This window comes from Pan troglodytes, chromosome 10 (assembly GCF_028858775.2).
Source record: "Pan troglodytes isolate AG18354 chromosome 10, NHGRI_mPanTro3-v2.0_pri, whole genome shotgun sequence".
Lineage (NCBI taxonomy): Eukaryota > Metazoa > Chordata > Mammalia > Primates > Hominidae > Pan > Pan troglodytes.
The window spans coordinates 103,478,028-103,501,278 of NC_072408.2; the positions used below are offsets into that span (position 1 = coordinate 103,478,028).

At 40.2% G+C, this 23,251-nt stretch overlaps 1 protein-coding gene across 2 annotated transcripts in view; it reads left to right on the top strand.

The window, feature by feature from the left end:
- Positions 1–23,251, top strand: part of CFAP54 (cilia and flagella associated protein 54) — a 389,038-nt gene that overhangs the window by 155,776 nt on the left and 210,011 nt on the right. For both annotated transcript variants that reach the window (XM_024348012.3, XM_024348013.3), the window contains 6 exons: positions 3,198–3,340; positions 5,195–5,376; positions 6,881–7,108; positions 12,890–13,113; positions 13,217–13,352; positions 20,836–20,938. In XM_024348012.3, the coding sequence (XP_024203780.3) occupies positions 3,198–3,340; positions 5,195–5,376; positions 6,881–7,108; positions 12,890–13,113; positions 13,217–13,352; positions 20,836–20,938 (1,016 nt within the window). The remainder of the gene's footprint in view (positions 1–3,197; positions 3,341–5,194; positions 5,377–6,880; positions 7,109–12,889; positions 13,114–13,216; positions 13,353–20,835; positions 20,939–23,251) is intronic.

A 23,251-nucleotide genomic window follows, 5' to 3' on the forward strand; every position in this document is an offset into this window, starting at 1 on the left:
CGTCCTTCTACACATGGTGGCAGGAGAGAGAAGTGCAAGGGAAATACCATATGCTCATAAAACGATCAGATCTTGTGAGACTCATTATCATGAGAACAGCATGGGGAAAACTGCCCCCATGATTCAGTTACCTCCACCTGGTCCTGCCCTTGACACGTGGGGATTATTACAATTCAAGGTGAGCTTTGGGTGGGGACAGAGAGCCAAACCATATCACTAACCATTGGTTTATTTCTTAAGTTTTAATCTCAGAATCTTTCACAATTATGTGCTGGATATAAGTGATAATTTGATTGTAGCTTGAATATGTTTGTTGATCTAGCTTTCAGTGCAAGGGTAAAATGTAATTCCAAGAGAAGTTTAATATGAATTATAGAATAAATGTAGATATTAGTAGGCATTAGGCAAATGTCTATTTCATAGAGGCGTACTTTAAGATCATATTTACTCACCCAATGTCAATTTTCTATCATTAACTCAACAGACATTTTTAAGCACTTACTGAGTGTCTTTGGCTAAGTGCTGTGAGAGATAAAAATAGAAGATACATACATAATATGGAATACTGTGTAGCTATTAAAAAGATACAAAATCAATGAGCAAAAAGCACAAGCATTCTTATACACCAATAACAGACAAACAAAGAGCCAAATCATGAGTGAACTCCCATTCACAATTGCTTCAAAGAGAATAAAATACCCAGGAATCCAACTTACAAGGGATGTGAAGGACCTCTTCAAGGAGAACTACAAACCACTGCTCAATGAAATAAAAGAGGATACAAACCAGTGGAAGAAAATTCCATGCTTAGGGATAGGAAGAATCAATATCGTGAAAATGGCAATACTGCCTAGGTAATTTATAGATTCAATGCCATCCCCATCAAGCTACCAATGACTTTCTTCACAGAATTGGAAAAAAACTACTTTAAAGTTCATATGGAACCAAAAAAGAGCCCGCATCTCCAAGTGAATCCTAAGCTAAAAGAACAAAGCTGGAGGCATCACACTACCTGACTTCAAACTATACTACAAGGCTACAGTAACCAAAACAGCATGGTACTGGTACCAAAACAGAGATATAGACCAATGGAACAGAACAGAGCCCTCAGAAATAATGTCACATATCTACAACTATCTGATCATTGACAAACCTGACAAAAACAAAAAATGGGGAAAGGATTCCCTATTTAATAAATGGTGCTGGGAAAACTGGCTAGCCATATTTAGAAAGCTGAAACTGGATCCCTTCTTTACACCTTATACAAAAATTAATTCAAGATGGATTAAAGACTTAAACGTTAGACCTAAAACCATAAAAACCCTAGAAGAAAACCTAGGCAATACCATTCAGGACATAGGCATGGGCAAGGACTTCATGTCTGAAACACCAAAAGCAATGGCAACAAAAGCCAAAATTGACAAATGGGATCTAATTAAACTAAAGAGCTTCTGCACAGCAAAAGAAACTACCATCAGAGTGAACAGACAACCTACAGAATGGGAGAAAATTTTTGCAATCTACTCATCTGACAAAGGGCTATTATCCAGAATCTACAAAGAACTCAAACAAATTTACAAGAAAACAAACAACCCCATCAACAAGTGGGTGAAGGATATGAACAGACATTTCACAAAAGAAGACATTTATGCAGCCAAAAGACACATGAAAAAATGCTCATCATCACTGGCCATCAGAAAAATGCAAATCAAAACCACAATGAGATACCATCTCACACCAGTTAGAATGGCGATCATTAAAAAGTCAGGAAACAAGAGGTGCTGGAGAGGATGTGGAGAAATAGGAACACTTTTACGCTGTTGGTGGGACTGTATGTAAACTAGTTCAACCTTTGTGGAAGTCAGTGTGGCGATTCCTCAGGGATCTAGAACTAGAAATACATTTGACCCAGCCATCCCATTACTGGGTATATACCCAAAGGATTATAAATCATGCTGCTATAAAGACACATGCACAAGTATGTTTATCGCAGCACTATTCACAATAGCAAAGACTTGGAACCAAGCCAAGTGTCCAACAATGATAGACTGGATTAAGAAAATGTGGCACATATACACCATGGAATACTATGCAGCCATAAAAAAGGATGAGTTCATGTCCTTTGTAGGGACATGGATGAAGCTGGAAACTATCATTCTCAGCAAACTATCGCAAGGACGAAAAATCAAACACCGCATGTTCTCACTCATAGGTGGGAATTGAACAATGAGAACACATGGACACAGGAAGGGGAACATCACACACTGGGGCCTGTTGTGGGGTGGTGGGATGGGGGAGGGATAGCATTAGGAGATATACCTAATGTTAAATGACGAGTTAATGGGTGCAGCACACCAACATGGCACATGTATACATATGTAACAAACCTGCACGTTGTGTACATGTACCCTAAAACTTAAAGTATAATAATAAAAAAAGAATAATGAATATAAACTATTTATTATTTTTGATGCAAGACTGTTCAATGCCTAGACCTTATTTTAAAAAAGAAATGACGGCTGCGTGCAGTGGCTCACACCTGTAATCCCAGTACTTTGGGAGGCCGAGGTGGGCGGATCCTTAGGTCAGGAGATCGAGACCATCCTGGCTAACACGCTGAAACACTGTCTCTACTAAAAATACAAAAAATTAGCCAGGCGTGGTGGTGGGCGCCTGTAGTCCCAGCTACTCTGGAGTCTGAGGCAGGAGAATGGCATGAACCCAGGAGGCAGAGCTTGCAGTGAGCCGATATCGCGCCACCGCACTCCAGTCTGGGCGACAGAGCGAGACTCTGTCTCAAAAAAAAAAAAAAAAAAAAAGAAATGCCATTGATTATGGACACATTACTATATATAGTAAGCATTGTCATGGAGTTCTGTTCAAATCAGGTGGTTTTAAGTTGAAATAAATTATCGTTTCAGAGCTCACAGAGTCGGCACAGATATTTTTATTCCCATTTTCAAGAGCCCTTTCAGAGAAATATATATTGATGTTAAAATTCCTAAGAGCAAAATTACATTGCATAATTTTAAAAGTTAGTGAAAAAATGTTGGGCTTTGATTAAGTGCCAAAACCCTTCATGATTTAAAATTTGGGAGTACTCACAAATGTTTTAAAAATAAAAATAGATTGCATTTGACAGATTTAATTCAATTTTGCTTATATTGTTTTTTAATATGATTTTTCCCCCCTTGCAGTTTCCGATCATGTGATCCTAACATGTTTTCACTGTATAATTCAGGAACAGTATTACCGACAAGAAAATTGACTGTAGAAAATTATAAAGCAATGCTTGATTTCCTTCTTATAGCCAAAAAAAGAAAGGCCAACTTACCATCAGGTAAAATAAACATGTTAGTTTATTATTAAATTACCTCTAGATTTTTATTCACTAAACAACACAGCACACATACACATTGTGGACACACAAACGTATACACCCAGTTTTCCAAAGGACCAGCAATTTAGTTGAGTTTTGATATTTTGTAGGAGATTCTTGTTTGCTCTATTTTAAAAAATTTCTATATTCTTATGATATAATTGCATATATTTGGAAATATCTATTTTGTATTTTAACCTTAGCCAATTAGATTGTTCAGCAAATATAATGTTTTAAATTAAATATTCATAGCCTTTGGTGGTTCAAGATAGGTGAAGACTTGCTATCAGGTATTATGTTTTAGTGCAAATAAGTTCCCAAGAAAAATCCATCAAACATACTAATACAAGCAGTCACCCAAACTATCATGATAGCTGATTTTGTATTCAGGGGAATCCACCATTGCCCTAGGATTTCCAACCAGCATCTTCCAAGAAAGCTCACTCTAAGATGAATGAAGCCTTGTTATCTAGTCAGGTGACAGGGGGCTCCAAAAGGTAGAGACATGCAGGTAAACAGGGTTCTTTTTTTTTTGGAGACGGAGTCTCACGCTATCACCTGGGCTGGAGTGCAGTGGCGATCTCGGCTGGCTGCAACCTCCGCTTCCTGAATTCAAGCGATTCTCCTGCCTCAGCCTCCCAAGTAGCTGGGATTACAGGCATGTGCCACCACGCCTGGCTAATTTTTTGTGTTTTTAGTAAAGACGGGGTTTCACTATGTTGGCCAGGCTGGTCTCCAACTCCTAACCTTGTGATCCACCTGCCTCTGCCTCCCAAAGTGTTGGAATTACAGGCGTGAGCCACTGCGCCCAGCCGAAAACAGGGTTCTTGATCAGGGTGTGCTCTGGAAACTGTAGTCTGACGAACCTGACTAATTTCCACACCCCTTTCCTGCAAAGATGATGGAACCTGGACACTTTCTAACCAATGATATGGTTCATTTCACAAATAAAAATTTATTTCTAATGCCTTTAGGCTCTTACAAACTCATATAGACTTTTAGTAATGACATTTTAAGTGCTATGGGATTTATTGCCAACCAGAGTTCTTGGTATGCCAGTTAATGCCCCAGGAGTGTTGATTTATGTTTGAGGTACTTGGCATGCTTTCTGATTTCTTCTAGGTTATAGATTAGATTTCACAGGTATGTGCATATCACACTATGTATAGTGAAGTATTTGAAAGTGAATTCCATAGCCATAGAGTCTGGTTTTTGAATATAGATTGTAGTATATAGCTTCCCGAGTTTTTCTTTTTTTAAAAACTGGCTCTCTACCTAAGACCTACCATGAAATTGGCAATAGAATATTTTGCTATCGAGACTTACTATCTAATGCAGGGTTCTAAGAGAAAGTTGGTGGCAGGAGAAAGCCTTCTTTTTTATGCCACACCAGCAGGGGAATGCGTGGCCGAGGTTGCTGCACTGCCTAACTCCAGAGGTGCAGCTCACTTTCTGATATATTGTCTTAGGAATGTGTTTGGGAGGAAATGAAAGGACAGTAGTATTTTCTATTTTTCCTTTCAAAAAACATGTACATTCCTACTTCTGCATTGTTCCTTTTGCCATCGACTTTGTCTGAAATGACGTTCTCTGTATTTCCCCATATAGCTAAATCATGCCCATTCTTTAAGACCCAAATACCTCCTTCTCTAGAAACTTTCCCTGGTTCATTGTATCTCTGATAGTCTTGTCCTTTCTCCAAATTTATGTAGCATTTGTTATCTGAATTACTCACTTGATCCTTATCACCTACTGTGTTTTCTGGAACTTAATTCTATGTTTTTAATCATGTCATATCTTATTTTCGTACTGTAGATGCTGAAGAATTTTCTACATTTATTAATTCCATAATGAGTGATGAAAATATGTCCAAGACACAAACAGTTTATGACTCAGACTCTCAATCAGGTTCTAGTGCTAAAGAAAAGGACCGAGGAGCAAATTTGTGTGTAATGGATCATTTTATGAAAATCTTTTTATACTGCAGGAGAGCAATGGTAATGCAATCTTTCTTGTTTGCAGTGTAGTAGACATAAATTTCAGCCCACCAACTGGGGCGTTTAAGATACATTGTGTTTATTTTCTTACTATACATAATTTTAGTTGTGACTTTGAGACCTCATCTTGCTGGGTGTATCCTAAGTCACTTTTGAGGTGTACCTGCAGTGATACTGAGGGCATGTGTTGTCCAGTTGTCAGGCAGAGGGGGGAAGCTTCTTTAGTCATTGTCAGCCATCCACCCAGAGCCCAGGTGTTCTTTGTCCCTGTTCATGCAGTTCCTATGAATATGCATGCACCTCTCTGCCGAGACATGGGGTTCTCTCATAATGCAAGGGGTTCCTCTATGGGGACTTGATCTCTCTTGGGGGGTACCATAGATCTCTCTTTTCTTTCTAGGACAGGGAAAGATCTTTCTAGGCTCTAAGAGAACCCTGCCCTTGCCACCGATCTCCTTCTTCCCATCACTTCCATGTTCTCTCAAATGCTTTTCTTTCTTTTTCTTCTTAAATATTATATGAGACATGATTAAACCCAGAATTGGAATTGTTAGCTACAAAGAAATCAGTTTCTTTTTTTCACAGCAGGAAGGGCATATAAACTCCTCAAGAGGTAAGGAGAAATCTATCCTTTCTAGATAAGAAAGGAAGACAGGTTCTCATATGCCCCATGGAGTGGACAGAGTGATTTTTACATAATGTAATGTAAACCTGGATCACCTGCTTTGACCATAAGCATCGAATCCTATCCTGGCCTCCAGCTTCAGGGCCCTGGAAGAGCTGGTCCTGAGCACCTTGCAGAACTCAGCTCCTCTTACTCTTGCTGTTGTTTAGCTCACTCCCATGGGTCAGCAGTCTTGAAAGCACTTAGTTTGTTCCATCCTCAGCCCTCAGTTTCACCTTGCTGTTCCCGGAGCCGCAAATGCTCTTCTCCACCCAACACCCTCACTGCCACTTTCACGTGACTTGTTCAATATTCAGATGTTTGCTCAAATACTACCTCATCAGAGAGGACTTCTTTCCTGACCACCCTGTCTAAAGCAACCTGTCCTGTAATGCTGTGTCAGGTTCCAACTCATTTCTGCTTTATTTTTCTTTATAAAACTTCTTATTGCTTGAAATTATGTTTTTATATGTCTACTTTTCTAGTGTCCGTCTCCCGAAATGAACGTAAGCAGCATGACGGCAGACCCAGTTTCCCTTGCTCGCTGCTGAATTCCCAGCACCTAGAACAATGGGTTAGCCATGCTGAACCCATGACTCCATTTCCTCATCTGTAAATTGGGTAAAATACTAGTACCTAGTGCACACTTACTTCATGGAAATCTTTGTTTGAAGTAAATGAGATAATGCATATAACAGTGTCTAACTCATGTAAGTGACCCTAACAAATGATGTTAGTTATTTTTACTATTGACACATAATATTTGGAAAAAGATGAAGTTGTTCAGAGATCTGTAACTTTTGGAACTTTGGGATCTTTTAAATTTTGTGTTTGTCATAGGTTCTTGCTCATCGTGGTGGCTATTGGACTCTGCTTCAGAACTGCTGTCGGGCCTTATGGAACTTTACTCAGGAACTACAAATACTTCTTAAACAGGCAGTGGATCTTGATAAAACATTTCCTATTAGCCAAGATGGTTTCCTGTGCACCTCTGTTTTACCATTCTATTTGGGAGCAGAATTACTTATTGACATGTTAATACAACTACAAAATACCAGTTCTATTAAGGTAAAGACACTTTGGTAATTATTTTTATTATATTCAGTTAAAAATATCATACTGTGCATCTTGGTATAAGTAGAAACTTTTTTTTTTGATTTCTCATTTGGTTTGTCTACATTTCATTTGCTTCTGATTATAATTTTGTTTACAATATATAACTTGCATTGATGTTAACTAACAATAGCTTAGCCTGAAAATTTAGCTTGTTATAGGGAAGGGAAAGTAACATGAACTGAACTCCAGCCCCTACATAAATTTGCCTTAATGCACTTAATCCTTATGACGATTTTTTGCCAGATAAAGAAATAGATTCCAAGGAAGATCACATAGCTTGAATAAAGATGTGATCGGCTGATCTTTATTCCACCACTTCTCTGTCCTGTCCTGTCCTATTATTCTGGTCTGCTAGAATTTACAGCCATTTAAAATTTATCACACTGTGGTTTAAAGCATGGAAATAAAATTGAAGTAATATAAATAGAATATAACCTAAACACATTGAAAATTAGTAAACACATACACACGTTGTGCCATGAGGCTTATAACATTTCTAGAGGAAAATATTTGGCAATGGCAGAAAAGACAAAGAGGGTAAATTATTAAGGTTTTTACACTTTATATAAAGTGGTACAATATTAACTCTACGTGATAAGGATGTATTTAATGATCCCTTGAGTAACTAGTGAAAAAGAGACATAGCTGAAAAGTCAGCAAAGTAAAAGGGAAGACTAAGTAATGCTCAATTAACTCAAAAGAAGGCAGGGAAGAAGGAACAAAGGAACAAAAAACATGGGGCAAAGAGAAAACAAGTAGAAAACATTCACTCTAACTCAATGATGTCAATAACCGTATTTACTATTAGTGGGTTAAAGATGCCAAATAAAGGGTAGAGATTGTCTGACTGGATAAAAAAGCAAGACACATGTACCCGTCTACCAAGAGAAGTACTCTGAATATAAAGAAACAGGTAGATTGAAAATAAAAATATGGAAAGAGATATACCATGAGAACAATAAAGATAAAAAAGCCGATGAGTCTATATTGTTAGACAAGATAATAAAAATCAAGGAGCACTATGAGAGATAAAGAGGGACATTTCGTGTTAAGAAGAACCTCAATTAATCAGGAAGACATGCCAATCATAAATATGTATGTACCTAATAAGAAAAATTCAAAATACATTCTGGACATCCAAAGCTTGAAGAACTTCCTGGATGATAAACACGTTGACGTGTCAGGAGGGTGACATGCCCTGATTCCACAGGGAGAGGGCATGGCAGCTCTGTGCCAGGGACCCTCTCAGACTTCACTCCATGTACCTCTTCACTAGGCTGTTCCTGAGTTTTCTTTACAATAAAACTGTAATTGTAAGTACAGTGCTTTCAGTGAGTTCTATGAGTCATTCTAGTGAATTATCAAATTGAAGGGGCTATGGAAACCCCTGAATTTATAGCTGGTCAGTCAGAAGATTAGGTGGCCTGTCACAACTGTGGTACCGTAAACCCAGGTGGAATGGAAACACAGCATAAGTGCACGTGATGTGTTCACTGAGATGGGTCATATGCAGAGTCAAAAATAAGTCTTCAAAAATGTAAGACTGAACTCTTGAAGAGTATGTTCTTTGACCATTACAGAATTAAATTATAAAACGGTTTGCCATAATATAGGAAGAAAAATCTCCAAATATCTGGAAATTAAATAATACAATTCCAAATACCCCATGAGTCAAAGAAGAAAACACAAGAGAAATTAGAGAATATTTGAAACTAATAATAACACATCAAAATGTATGGCATTCAAATGAAGCAGGGCATAGATGGAAATTTATAGCTTTCAATGCTTAATAGGAAAGAAAAAACATATAATATCAATTATTTAAATGTTTATATACAGAAAAAGAAGAGCAAATTAAATCTAAACTAAAGAGAAGAAAGGAAATAATAAAAAGAAATAAAAGAAATGATAAGAGCAGAAATCAATTAGATAAATATAAAGCAAAAACAATAAAGTCAAAATTTGATCTTTTAAATTAAAAATTATTAAATCTAGTATACTCATAGAAATACTGATGAAGAATAAAAGTGAGAAAAGCACAAATTACTCATATTAGTAGTGGAGGAGGGATATAACTACAAATCCTATAGATATTAAAAAAGGAAATATGATCAATTTTTGTTAATAAATTTGATCACTTAGGTGAAATGGACATATTTATTGGAAAGCACAACTTAACAATCTGACACAAGAAGAAACAGAAAATATGAATTGCCCTAAATGTACTAACAAACTTGACTTCATAATCAGAAACCTTCACATAAAGAAAATTCCAGACCCACAATATTTCTTTGGAAAATTTGAGCAAACACACATGGAAGAAATAATACATTTTATGCCAATGATTTTTATTTGTAAAAATTTATGGGGTACATGAGAAAATTTGTTATATGCATACAATGGGTTGTGATCAAGCCAGGGTATTCAGGGTGCCCATCACCCAAGTACAGTACATTTTCGTGAAGTATTGCATTTACTCCTTTTATCTTACTGCTCCTTTAACTCACTCACTTGTCTTCATCCTCTCCTCTCACCTCTCACCTGTAACCCCCACCCTTCCCAGTCTTTGTTATCTACCTTTCCACTGTTAACCTCCATATGTTCACATTTTTTAGCTGCCACATATAAATGAGAGCATACAATATTTGTCTTTTTGTGTCTGGCTCATTTCACTTAATTTTTTTTTTTTTTTTAAAGAAATGAGACCAGCTTAACCCTAACAAATACCAACTGGAAAAGTATGAACTAATATCCCTCGTGAACATAGATTTGTCAATTCAGTGAAATCTCAATGAAAATCCCAATAGGCATTCTTTGGGGTATGAATTGAAATTCATTTTAAAATTTATAAGCAAATGCAAAAAAATGTGAATGGCCAAAAAAAATTTTTTTTAAAAGAACAAATTGGAGGATTCACTATATATGTGATATCAAGGCTTACTAAAGCTATGGTAATTAGGAGAGTATGTTACTGACTTAAAGAGAGAAATATACCAATGGAACAAATAGAATCTGAAAATAGACCCATATATATGTTTTGTTTTTTTTTCCACCAAAGGAGTCAAAGCAGTTCAGAGGTTTCAAAAAGAAATGTCAACTCTAGGACCTAGATTGTTGCATTTAAATACATTTATCACTAAAGGAAACAGGGCTTCTTTGGAAAAAAAAAAGCTTGACTACCTTACCTCCTATGTGAACTATATTTGAGGATGACCAAATAGTTGATGAAGAGCAATTTTTCTTTACAAAAGTATCCAGGTAATAAATGAAGAAAGGATGTTTGAATTAGAATTACTAGGTTTCTGTAATTCTTAATGAATGAATTGGAGGATCAAGAGCACCTTATGGAATATACTTGCCAAAAAACAGAAATCTAACTGGAATCAGGTAGAATACTTACATTTATCCCACAATTTGTAGAAAATACAGTGGACAGAAGAACATTTTAAATGAAATTACAGGAATATCCTCAGTATAATTCAGATTATGGGAACTCTACAGGAAAACAATCTGATTTTTTTAACAAAAAATTTAATAAAGGAGGAGATGAAATCTATAAATTAAAAAAGACAAGAGACATAACCATTTACAATGTTTGGACCTTATTTTAATCTAATTAACACATACAGTTAAAAAAATCTGTAAGGCAATAAGGGAAATATAAACACTCCAGTATAATTATTCAATAATGATTTAAAGGAATTTCTGCTAATTTCTTTTTTTTAGGTAGGATTATAGTATTGTAGTTATGTTTTTGTATAACTAATTTTTATTTTTTAGAGATAAATACTAAAATATTTATAGATTAATTAATATAATTTTGGGGATATATTTCAAAATAATGGGGGAAGTGAGTATGTCCTAAGAGTTGATAATTATTGCAGCTGGTGGTGGGTACATGGGCTTCATTATATTATTTTCCCTACTTTTGTAAGTGTTAGAAATTTTCTTTAATAAAAAGTTTTTAAAAAATCACACATGGCCCATACAAAATCTTCAAAACTTAAAAGAGTCTGGCCTTGGCTGTGCCAGAAACCTCAATCTCCATATGCTATTTTGATCTCCAAATGTCAGTCTTGTTCATTTCTCAGTGTTGTTTATTTCTCAATGTTGCCAAATTTAGGAGGTCAATAGACAATTCTCTTCCCCCCCGCTCCCCGCTTTCGGATTGGGATCAACTGAGAGATGGGTGCTGAACAAGGCAATTGAGATAAAATACCAGCTTTGTTGGGTTTTTTTTATTTTTGAGACGGAGTTTTGCTCTTGTTGCCCAGGCTGGAGTACAATGGCACAATCTCGACTCACCACAACCTCCACCTCCTGGGTTCAAGCGATTCATTCTCCTGCCTCAGCCTCCTGAGTAGCTGAGATTACAGGCATGCGCCACCACACCCAGCTAATTTTTGTATTTTTAGTAGAGACAGGGTTTTTCCATGTTGGTCAGGCTGGTCTCAAACTCCCGACCTCAGTTGATCTGCCCTCCTCGGCCTCCCGAAGTGCTGGGATTACAAGCGTGAGCCACCATGCCTGGCCCTCAGCTTCATTGTTGATAAACACTATATTAGATAATGTAATAACTACAGAGGACTTCCCTGTCCTTCATCCCAGAAATAAGGCATGGGCATGACTAACTGATAGCACATCTGTGCTCCTAGAAGACTTACTGTAGAATCAGTGAATTACAGTGATTGAGCTCATAACATAAATAAAATGTCAACTACTTTTTAAAAGTATGTCCCATGTGCTGGGCACTGTGCTGAGGATGCAAATTCATGTAAGTCACTGGTGCTACACCTGCTATTCTTACCTACACAGCCTGACTTCTGGTGTGCATACTGCATTTCACAGTCTGATGACTTCCAAAGTCTCTTCTAACTTCAAGGACTACAGCTCTTGTTAGAGGGGATGTTTATCCTCTACTTTTGTTGATACCTCACACCCATGTATATAGGTTACTTTTAGTGGTATTATTGGGATGGGAAGGCTGGACTTGAGTTACCCAACTGTTTTGGGCTATAATCTGGCCCTTATATGGATCTAAGAGGCTTTGTTTTGCCTTAGGAATTTCCAGAGGTATACACAAATGTGTCAGGAACTCATAGGACATGCACACTATTGGTACATAGTAACTCTTTAGGCAAAAAGAAGGTCTCCTTGATGCTTTCCTCCTCCATAGGTGTGACATTTGCATCTAGGAATGGATATATTATTGTATAAATTAACGAATGTAACCAACATATTAGGGAACTTCATTATGTGTTTATACTAAAGTCCGGTTTTTTCCTAAAAATCTTACCATAATTGATTTCATATCCTTACTTAAATGGATAGTGACTGTATACCAAGAACGATAGACGGTAATCTGTGTTGTCCAATATGGTAAACATTAGCCATATGTGGCTATTTAAATTTAAACTTGAATGAATTAAAATTAAACGAAATTAAAAATTCAGTTGCGCTAGTCACATTTCAAAAGCTTGGTAGCTGCAGGTTTCTAGTGGCTATAGGGAACAATAATGAACAGCACAAATATATAGCATGTTTCCATCATCACAGCAAGCTTTACTGGATAATACTGCATCAAATTATCAAACTTTGACTTGCATAAGAAAAATATTTTTTCTTTTCAGTTGAGTTCTTTTCCATGTTACATTTTTATTACATTCAGTTTTCAGAAAATATATGCAGTAAAATCTGAAATTACACATTTTTTTTTCACTGTGCTACTTGCAGCCTATTGAAGACAAAGGAGAATTCAGTGTTCCAAGCTGTTATGGGAATATTAAAAATGACAACGGTGGTTCTAGTCTTACCTTTGAGCATCCTTTGGATGATGTAAATGTGGTTGATTTGAAATGGATCCACGACTTTGTATTAAAATCTCTGGAAGTTTTATATCAAGTGGAAAAATGGGAAACACTTGTATCTCTTGCCATTCAGTTCAATACAGTTTCACAGTAAGTACTGCTGTAAGGGCAATTAAAAGTAGCAGACTTCATTGAAAAAAAAATGTCTTTTAACTAATGTTTTCTTTTTAATGTATTCTTTACCCCTGTCTAGTGAGAGGTATACAGAACAAGTGACACCACTTCTGGTGTATGCACAGCGCCAGCTTCTGCTGAGAATACAGAAGTTCAAGGGCCCAGATATTACCCAACAACCTTGTGCAAGGTATGAGGCTGAATATGGAGAGAAGGTAAGTTTAAGTTATTTCTATTATTCATGCTGTTGTGATTTCTAATTAGTCCACATATAAAATACAAAGATTTAGAAGTCAGATAAATCTTTTTATTTCTGCTTTAGTATTTCCACTTACTGGCATTTATCATTCAAATCAACAAACATTATTGAGAGCCTGCAGTCAAGGCAAACAGGAACTAAGTCCCTGTCCACAAGAAGTTCATATCAGGCCAAGACTAACTTAGCCATAAAGCACAATGGGGATGGTGTCTAGAGCCCACAATACTTTTTTCTTGTTTTTGTTTTTGTTTTAGATGAAGTCTCACTTTGTCACCCAGGCTGGAGTGCAGTGGTATAATCTCAGCTCACTGCAACCTCCGCCTCTTCCTTAGTGTGTTAATTCAGTCTGTGGCTCTAAGTACATCTCTATGATGATGACTTTTAAAATTACATCTCCACTGTAGATCTTTTTCCTAAATTTTGTGTTGATATATCTAACTGCCTGTATCAGCCAGGGTTCAATCAGGGGAGCAAAACTCGTAAAGACAGGGCTATTTTATCTTTGGAGGGGAAGAAATAAATTCAGTGTCTCCCACTGTGCCCTCACAACATGATTCTGACACCAGATGTGTGGGAATTTCTCCCCACCACTAAGCAGGAAATCAGTTCTGCAGTGGACACCAGCTGGGTGTCTTTCTTTTTTTGAAACAGAGTTTCACTCTTGTTGCCCAGGCTGGAGTGCAACGGCACGGTCTCGGCTCACTGCAGCCTCCGCCTCCCAGGTTCCTGCGTGTCTTTCAATTCAGTTTCTATACAATGTACCTGGAGATAGCATCAGATCCCAGAGGTGGGGGGGTTCTGCCCCAATTTCCAATGTTGATCTCAACACCTCCTGGGTTCAAGTGATTCTCCTGCCTCAGCCTTTCCAGTAGCTGGGATTACAGGTGACTGCCACCACGCCCGGCTAATTTTTGTATTTTTAGTAGAGACAGGGTTTCACCATGTTGGCCAGGCTGGTCTCAAACTGCTGACCTCAAGTGATCCTCCCACCTCAGCCTCCCAAAGTGCTGGGATTACAGGTGTGAACCACTGTAATCTAGAGCCGACAATACTTTCAGGGGCCCACTAAATGTTTTAATTTCTTTTAAAATAAGAAGAAAAAAATAACTTTCAGGGCAAATAAAATGTTTGAATTTCTACTTTCATATTCTTGTATTTATACCAACCCAATTATAAAATATCATTTTTAATATTTTTCAATGGAGAAATAGACTCATGAAGGCAAAAGTACCCAGGGGCCCTTGAAAGTCATGGTATATCTTGAATCAGGCAGAGAAAAGAGATAAGTACATTTTTCCATTGACTAATTTAACAAAGTGCATTGACTACCCAATCAGACCCATTGCATACAGTTGTACTGTGGGTGACCTGCCCAAGGGCCCCTGGCATACATGGGGCCTGAAATCCAGCCCCTCCTTGCCACACCAGCCTATGTGCTTGAGGTGTTGCATCCAGCCAGCAAGGACTCCATTTTCTTCTTCTCACAAAGGTTCCTTATGGCCCAGTGGTAACCTTGCCTCCTGCATATTCTGTGTGGTGAGAATACAGTTCTGAGTTCCTGTTTCATAAAGTTTAATTTCAGAGGGTTGGAAATAGGGCCAGAAAATAAACATGTAAACAGATGAGTAGAAAGACTTATAATCATTATAAGGTCTCTGAAGAAAATAAGTCAACGGACTAGAGATGAACTGGGTGAGAGGTGGTAACTTTAGTAAGGGTGATTTAGAAGACGTCTTGGAGATGATGGCATTTGATGAGAGGGGCCAGCCATACAGTGATCTAGGGAAAGAACATTGTAGCCCAAGAGAAAAAGAATGGCCCATGCCCTGCAGTGGGACAGAAAGAAGGCCTGTATGGCTGAAGCGTAGCAAACAAGGGGCGTGGGAGAAAGAGGAGGCTGCTCCTTCCGAGGATTTTTTGTTGCTTCTTCTTCTCCCCAGTGTCCCAATGTGAGTGTACCCCAAGACTATGTTCTTGGACCCCTTTTCTTCTCCATCCACATACTCTTCCATAGTGAGTTAATTCAATCTATGTGTCTAAGTACCATCTCTGTGATGATGAATTTTGTAATTACATCTGCATTCTAGATCTTTCTCCTGAATTTTGTGTTGATATATCTAACTGCCTATATCAGCCAAAGTTCAACCAGAAGACCAAAACTAGTAAGACAAGTCTATCTTATCTCTGGAGGGGAAAAAATAAACTCAATGTCTCCCACTATGCTCTTACATGATTCTGACACCAGATGTGTGGGGATTTCTCCCCACCACTAAGCAAGAAATCAGTTCTGCAGTGGACACCAGCTAGGTGTCTTTCAGTGCAATTTCTATACAATCTACGTGGAGATAGCATCAGACCCCAGAGGTTGGGGGCTCTGTTCTGACTTCCAGTGTTGAACTCAAGCCCCAGGTTGTGACCTGTGCTTCTGACTGACAGGTGACAAATTAGGGTTCCTATGACCCACTCCTTGGGTTCGATTAATTTGCTAGAGTGGCTCGCAGAACTCAGAGAAACACTTGCTTACATTCGCCAGTTTATTATAAAGAAAATTACAAAAGATACAGATGAAGAGATACATAGGGTGAGGCAGAGGGGAAGGGGCACAGAGCTTTCATGGATCCACCAGCCTCTGGGAACCTCCACATGTTCAGCTATCCAGAAGCTCCCTAAACCCAGTCCTTTGGGTTTTTTTTTTTTTAATGGAGGTTTCATTATGGAAGCATAATTGATTAAATCATTGGCCATTGATGATCAGCTTAACCTTTCACCCCTCTCTTCTTTGCAGAGGTTGGGGAATAGGGCTGAAAGTTCTTATCCTGCCGTGGTCTTTCTGGTGAGCAGCCCCTATCCTGAAGCTACCTAGGGGTTGCCAGCCATCAATCAACTTATTAGCATACAAAAAGATACCACTGTGGAGATTCCAAGGATTTTAGGAGTTGTATGTCAAGAAACAGGGACAAGACCAAATATATATTTTACAGTATCACATCTGTCTAGCTAGCTAGCTAGCTGGCTATCCATCAAAGGATTTACTACAAGAATTTGGCTTATATGATTGTGGAGGCCAGCTAAGCAAGCTTCAAATCCATAGGGCAGGCAGTCAGGATCATGAGCAGGAAGGAACCCCAGATGGACAGAGGCTGTTACTCATAGGCAGTCAGTGAGGGAAGATCCAGCCAGTAGAGGACAGTTGTAGAAGCAGCTGCTGCTGGTGTTTGAAGTCCTGGAGACTGCGGGCATGTCAGACTCATCTGCTTAGGTCAGGTCCACTGAGAGTAATCTCCCTTGTTTAAAGTCAATTTAATTAGTATCTGCAAAATCCCTTCACAGTAGCACCTAATTTGATTGAATAACTGGGGTGAATTGTGTGTATGCCAGAAAGTAGATGCTTCCCTCTCTTTCCTCCTCATAGTTTAGCCCTAACCAAGTTGATCCATTAAAAAATCATCACACTGCCCAATCATCATCATTTCTTAGATGAAGAATACAATTTCTAAATTTAGCACATCTCAAACAAGCCTGTTCTGCTAAGTCTTCTTCAGTCAATGACAAGCCTCCTGTCCTGGCTGCCAGACACCTTGGAGACATCCCTGCCTCCTCTCTTGCTCTCACACCCCACTTCCAGCTGGTTACCAAGAGCTCTACCCTCAAAATACAATCCAAATTGGAGCACTGCTCGCTACCTCCAACACTCCCTCTTTAATTACTATAGAATGCACCTCACTATTTGTTTATTATCCAAACCCTTGTTGCATTTGCTTGGGTTAATGCAGTGACTTCCTAATCACCCTGAACCCCACTTTCAGCCTATAATATATTCTTTTTGTTGTTGTTGTTTTGAGATGGAGTCTTAGTCTGTCACCCAGGCTGGAGTGCAGTGGAGCGATCTTGCCTCGCTGCAACCTCTGCCTCCTAGGTTGAAGCGATTTTCATGCCTCAGCTTCCTGAGTACCTGGGATTACAGGTGTGAGCCACCACACCTGGCTGATTTTTGTATTTTTAGTAGAGATGGGGTTACACCATGTTGACCAGGTTGGTCTTGAACTCCTGACCTCAGGTGATCCACCTGCCTTGGCCTCCCAGAGTGCTGGGATTACAGGTGTGAACCACCACACCCAGCCTGTAATCTATTCTTAATGCAGCAGATACAATCACCTTTTAAACCCCAAGTCAGGTTCTGTCACACCTCTGTTTAAAACCCTATGGTGGCTTCCCACCCTATTCAGAGTAAAGTGAACATCTTTTCATGACCTTAATATAACTTATCCTATATAACATATCCCCCTGATCTCTCCAGTAACTCCTGTCCTATTACTCCCAGGCAGGTTTTCACCGCACTGTTGTGTGAGCTGTTCCTGCCTCAGGGTCTTTGTATTTGCTGTTGCCCCTGCTTGGAGTGCTGCTCCCCAAACATCCACATTGGATCCCTCACCTTTTCCCAATCTTTGCTAAATTTTACATTCTCTGTGAGGCTATTCCACACTACCATATTTACAACTATGTGCCTTTTTTTATTTTTAAATTTATTTATTTTTATTGATCATTCTTGGGTGTTTCTCACAGAGGGGGATTTGGCAGGGTCATAGGACAATAGTGGAGGGAGGGTCAGCAGATAAACAAGTGAACAAAGGTCTCTGGTTTTCCTATGCAGAGGACCCTGCGGCCTTCCATAGTGTTTGTGTCCCTGGGTACTTGAGATTAGGGAGTGGTGATGACTCTTAACGAGCATGCTGCCTTCAAGCATCTGTTTAACAAAGCACATCTTGCACCACCCTTAATCCATTTAACCCTGAGTGGACACAGCACATGTTTCAGAGAGCACAGAGTTGGGGGTAAGGTCACCGATCAACAGGATCACAAGGCAGAAGAATTTTTCCTAGTACAGAACAAAATGAAAAGTCTCCCGTGTCTACCTCCCTCTACACAGACATGGCAACCATCCGATCTCTCAATCCCCTCCCCGCCTTTCCCCCGCTTCTATTCCACAAAACCGCCATTGTCATCATGGCCCATTCCCAATGAGCTGCCGGGTACACCTCCCAGACGGGGCGGTGGCCGGGCAGAGGGGCTCCTCACTTCCCAGTAGGGGCGGCCGGGCAGAGGCACCCCTCATCTCCCGGACAGGGCGGCTGGCCAGGTGGGGGGCTGATCCCCCCACCTCCCTCCCGGATGGGGCGGCTGGCCGGGCGGGGGGCTGACCCCCCCACCTCCTTCCCAGACCGGGCGGCTGGCCGGGCAGAGGGGCTCCTCACTTCCCAGTAGGGGCGGCCGGGCAGAGGCGCCCCTCACCTCCCGGACGGGGCGGCTGGCCGGGCGGGGGGCTGACCCCCCCACCTCCCTCCTGGACAGGGCGGCGGGCCAGGCGGGGGGCTGACCCCCCCCACCTCCCTCCCGGATGGGGCGGCTGGCTGGGCGGGGGGCTGACCCCCCCACCTCCTTCCCGGACGGGGCGGCTGGCCGGGCAGAGGGGCTCCTCACTTCCCAGTAGGGGCGGCCGGGCAGAGGCGCCCCTCACCTCCCGGACGGGGCGGCTGGCCGGGCAGGGGGCTGACCCCCCCACCTCCCTCCCGGATGGGGCGGCTGGCCGGGCAGACGGGCTCCTCACTTCCCAGTAGGGGCGGCCGGGCAGAGGCGCCCCTCACCTCCCGGATGGGGCGGCTGGCCGGGCGGGGGGCTGACCCCCCCACCTCCCTCCCGGACGGGGCGGCTGGCTGGGCGGGGGGCTGACCCCCCCACCTCCCTCCCAGACAGGGCGGCTGGACTGGTGGGGGCTGACCCCCACCTCCCTCCTGGATGGGGTGGCTGCCGGGCAGAGACGCTCCTCACTTCCCAGACGGGGTGGCTGCCGGGCGGAGGGGCTCCTCACTTCTCATATGGGGTGGTTGCCAGGCGGAGGGTCTCCTCACTTCTCAGACGGGGCAGCTGGGCAGAGACGCTCCTCACCTCCCAGACGGGGTCGCGGCCGGGTAGAGGCGCTCCTCACTTCCCAGACGGGGCGGCGGGGCAGAGGCGCTCCCCACATCTCAGACGATGGGCAGCTGGGCAGAGATGCTCCTCACTTCCTAGATGGGATGGTGGCCGGGAAGAGGCGCTCCTCACTTCCTAGATGGGATGGCGGCCAGGCAGAGACGCTCCTCACTTTCCAGACTGGGTAGCCAGGCAGAGGGGCTCCTCACGTCCCAGATGATGGGCGGCCAGGCAGAGACGCTCCTCACTTCCCAGACGGGGTGGCGGCCGGGCAGAGGCTGCAATCTCGGCACTTTGGGAGGCCAAGGCAGGCGGCATGCTTCGCCGGGTGGTCAGAGCTATTCGCCCATAGTCCGTAGCCCAGAGCCGGGGCTGCTCGGCTCTCCGTCCCGGGGGGCCGGGGCCGGGCTGGAGGCGTGCGAGCCTCTCATCGCCGCCTCCCAGCGCAGCCACCCGAGCCGCCGACGCCGCCGCCGCCTCCCTCCTCCATGGCTGCGGCGCCGCCCGAATTCAGCATCACTCAACTATGTGCCTTTTTGGTCTATGTCTCTCTAGAGCATTTGCAATTCTTTAATATATTATATAATGTACCACACTATTTGTTTATTATCTGTCTTCTTCCACTAAGATGTTTCACAAGAGTAAGAGTTTTTATTTAGTTCTCTGCTACATCATCCCTTCTTCTTGTAACAGTGTTTGGCACGTAATAGGTGTTCAGTAAAGATCCGTTTAAGGAAGCTGGAGAAATAGAAAAGACTAGATCAAGTAGGGCCTTATGAGGTTGTGGGAAGAAATTTGTATTTTATTAGGTTGCATTTACTTCTCATTATAAAAGTACTACTCACAAGGGACAGTAAAGAAGAAGCGTCTATATCAGACTGGGGTTCCAGGAGGACTGTATTTTGAGTGATAGGTTAGTTCTAGGGATGGAGTGAAGAAACGAAGAGAAGAGGGTCTTGGGCCCTTTAAAATAATTTTTGTCTTTTTAAAACTTTTCTGTTTTCAGATATTTTATTATCTTAGGACTCATATCTGTTAGAAAATAAATTATCAAAATACTACAGAGGAAGTTAGTTCTGAAAAACTTCACCAGGGAAAATAAAATTGCATTAATTATAAGTAGGGTGGAAAAATCTGCCATTGGGAAAGCAGATTATTTTTTAATTTATATAGTGGAAGATATATTTAGACCAGTGAATTTATAGAATATTAGGAAATCATATTCTAATTGCTCTACATAATTTGCCTGACGTTCTTCCAGCTGTGCTGTACAAAAGAAATATGAAAAATTATGGAGCTGCTTTTTTTCATGAAAGTTCTCATGATTAGATGCTATTCTGCCAGCTTTTTTTGTAGCATTGTTATGTATCTCTTTATTCTGATAAATAAAAAATGAGAGAAACATTTCAAGTAAGCAAAATTTTTAACTATAAATACCTGACTAATATTTGTTTTCACCTTTCTTTTTAAAGATAACCTGCCGAAATTTCATTGGGAAGCAGCTTAAGATTAATTCTTCAACCATTGAAGAAACAAGCAACTGCACAGATTTGCTAAAAATGCTTATCTCTTCAGGTCAGAACCAATCTTAGCTTGAATGTTTATTTTCTCTAAATCGAGGTTTGCCATTGTGTTCTGCATGTCAAACCTTCCATAATTAGTATGTTTGTAAAAATGTATTTTGCAGGTTTAGTTGACTAAAAATAATGCATTTGATTTTTGCCATCTTATGTTGCTATAAATGTTACTTAAGGGGGATTAAAACACATTTTATTTATTTTTATTTTAAACTTTTAAGTGCAGGGGTCCATGTGCAGGTTTGTTACATAGGTAAACTTGTGTCATGGGGGCTTGTTTTACAGATTATTTTATCACCCAGCTGTTAAGCCTAGGACCCATTAGTGATTTTTCCTAATCCTCTCCATCCTCTTCACCCTCTGATAGGCCAGAGTGTGTGTTATTCTCCTCTATGTGTCCATGTGTTCTTATTATTTAGCTCCTACTTATAAGTGAAGACATGTGGTATTTGGTTTTCTATTCCTGCATTCATTTCCTAAGGATAATGACCTGCAGCTCCATCCATGTTCCTGCCAAGGACATGATCTAATTCTTTTTTATGACTGCATAGTATTCCATGGTGTATATGTCTCACATTTTCTTTATCCAGTCTATCATTGATGGGCATTTAGGTTCATTCCACTTCTTTGCTAATTGCTCTACATAATTTGTCTAATGTTCTTCCAGCTGTGCTCTACCAAGAACGTATGTGTGTGTGTGTGTGTCTTTATAATAGAACAATTTATATTCCTTTGGATATATATATATATATATCCCATAATGGGATTGCTAGGTCAAATGGTATTTCTGTCTTTAGGTCTTTCAGGAATTGCATCACTGTTTTCCACAATGGTTGAACTAATTTACACTCCCACTAACAATATATAAGCGTTCCTTTTTCTCTACAACCTTGCCAGCATCTGTTGTTTTTTTACTTTTTACTAGCAGACATTCTGACTGGTGTGAGATGGTATCTCGTTGTTTTGATTTGCATTTCTCCAATGATCAGTGATACTGAGCTTTTTTTCGTATGATTGTTGGCCACATGTATGTTTTTTTTTTTGAGAATTCTCTGTTCATGTCTTTTGCCCACTGTTTAATGGGGTTGTTTGTTTTTTTCTTGTAAATTTGCTTAAGTTCCTTATAGATGCTGGATATTAGACCTTTGTTGGATGCATAGTTTGGAAAAATTGTCTCCCACCGTAGGGAGATATATCTGTTTACAATGTTGATAGTTTCTTCTGCTGTGCAAAAGCTGTTTAGTTTAATTAGATCCCATTTGTCAATTTTTGCTTTTGTTGCAATTGCTTTTGACATCTTCATCGTGAAATCTTTGCCTGTGCCTGTGTCCTGAATGGTATTGCCTAGGTTGTCTTCCAGGGCTTCTATAGTTTTGGGTTTTGCAATTAAGTCTTTAGTCCATCTTGAGTTAGTTTATGTATATAGTGTAAGGAAGGGGTTTAGTTTCAATCTTCTATATATGGCCAGCCAGTTATCCCAGCACCATTTATTGAATAGGGAATTTTTTTCCTATTGCTTGTTTTGTCAAGTTTGTTGAAGATTAGATAGTTTTAGATGTGCAGTCTTATTTCTCAGCTCTGTATTCTGTTCCACTGGTGTACGTGTCTCTTTTGTACCAGCACCGTGCTGTTTTGGTTACTGTAGCCCTGTAGCATAGTTTTGAAGTCAGGTAGTGTGATGCCTCCAGCTTTGTCCTTTTTGCTTAGTATTGTCTTGGCTATTCAGGCTCTTTTTTGGTTCCACATGAGTTTTCAAATAGGTTTTTCTTATTCTGTGAAGAATCTCAATGGTAGTTCAATAGGAATAGCAGTGAATCTATAAATTGCTTTGGGCAATATGACTCTTTTAATGATATTGATTCTTCCCATCCATGAGCATGGAATGTTTTTCCATTTGTTTGTGTCATCTCTGATTTCTTTGAGCAGTGGTTTGTGGTTCTTTTAGAGACCTTTCACTTCCATATTTAGCTGTATTCCTAAATATTTTATTCTTTTTGTAAAATGCATTTTTAAAAAGTTCAATCTGTAAGTTAGATAAGAGAAATAAAAGGAAAAGAGATATTGATGGGCAAAAACAAAGATGGAAAAAGGTTGTTTTGCACATTTTTTTCTTCTTTTTATCTTATTTATGAATGCTTTTGGTATTTGGCCTTTTGCTATTTTCCTTATTCTGTTTCAACTCCCATAACAGCTTCCATTTCCATAATCAATATAGATTATTCTATTGGTTTTACTATGGTTAAGTTGTAGACCTTTTAACTAGAGCACAGGAGAAGATTTGGGAATGTCATGACTTCTTTGCTTTTAACTG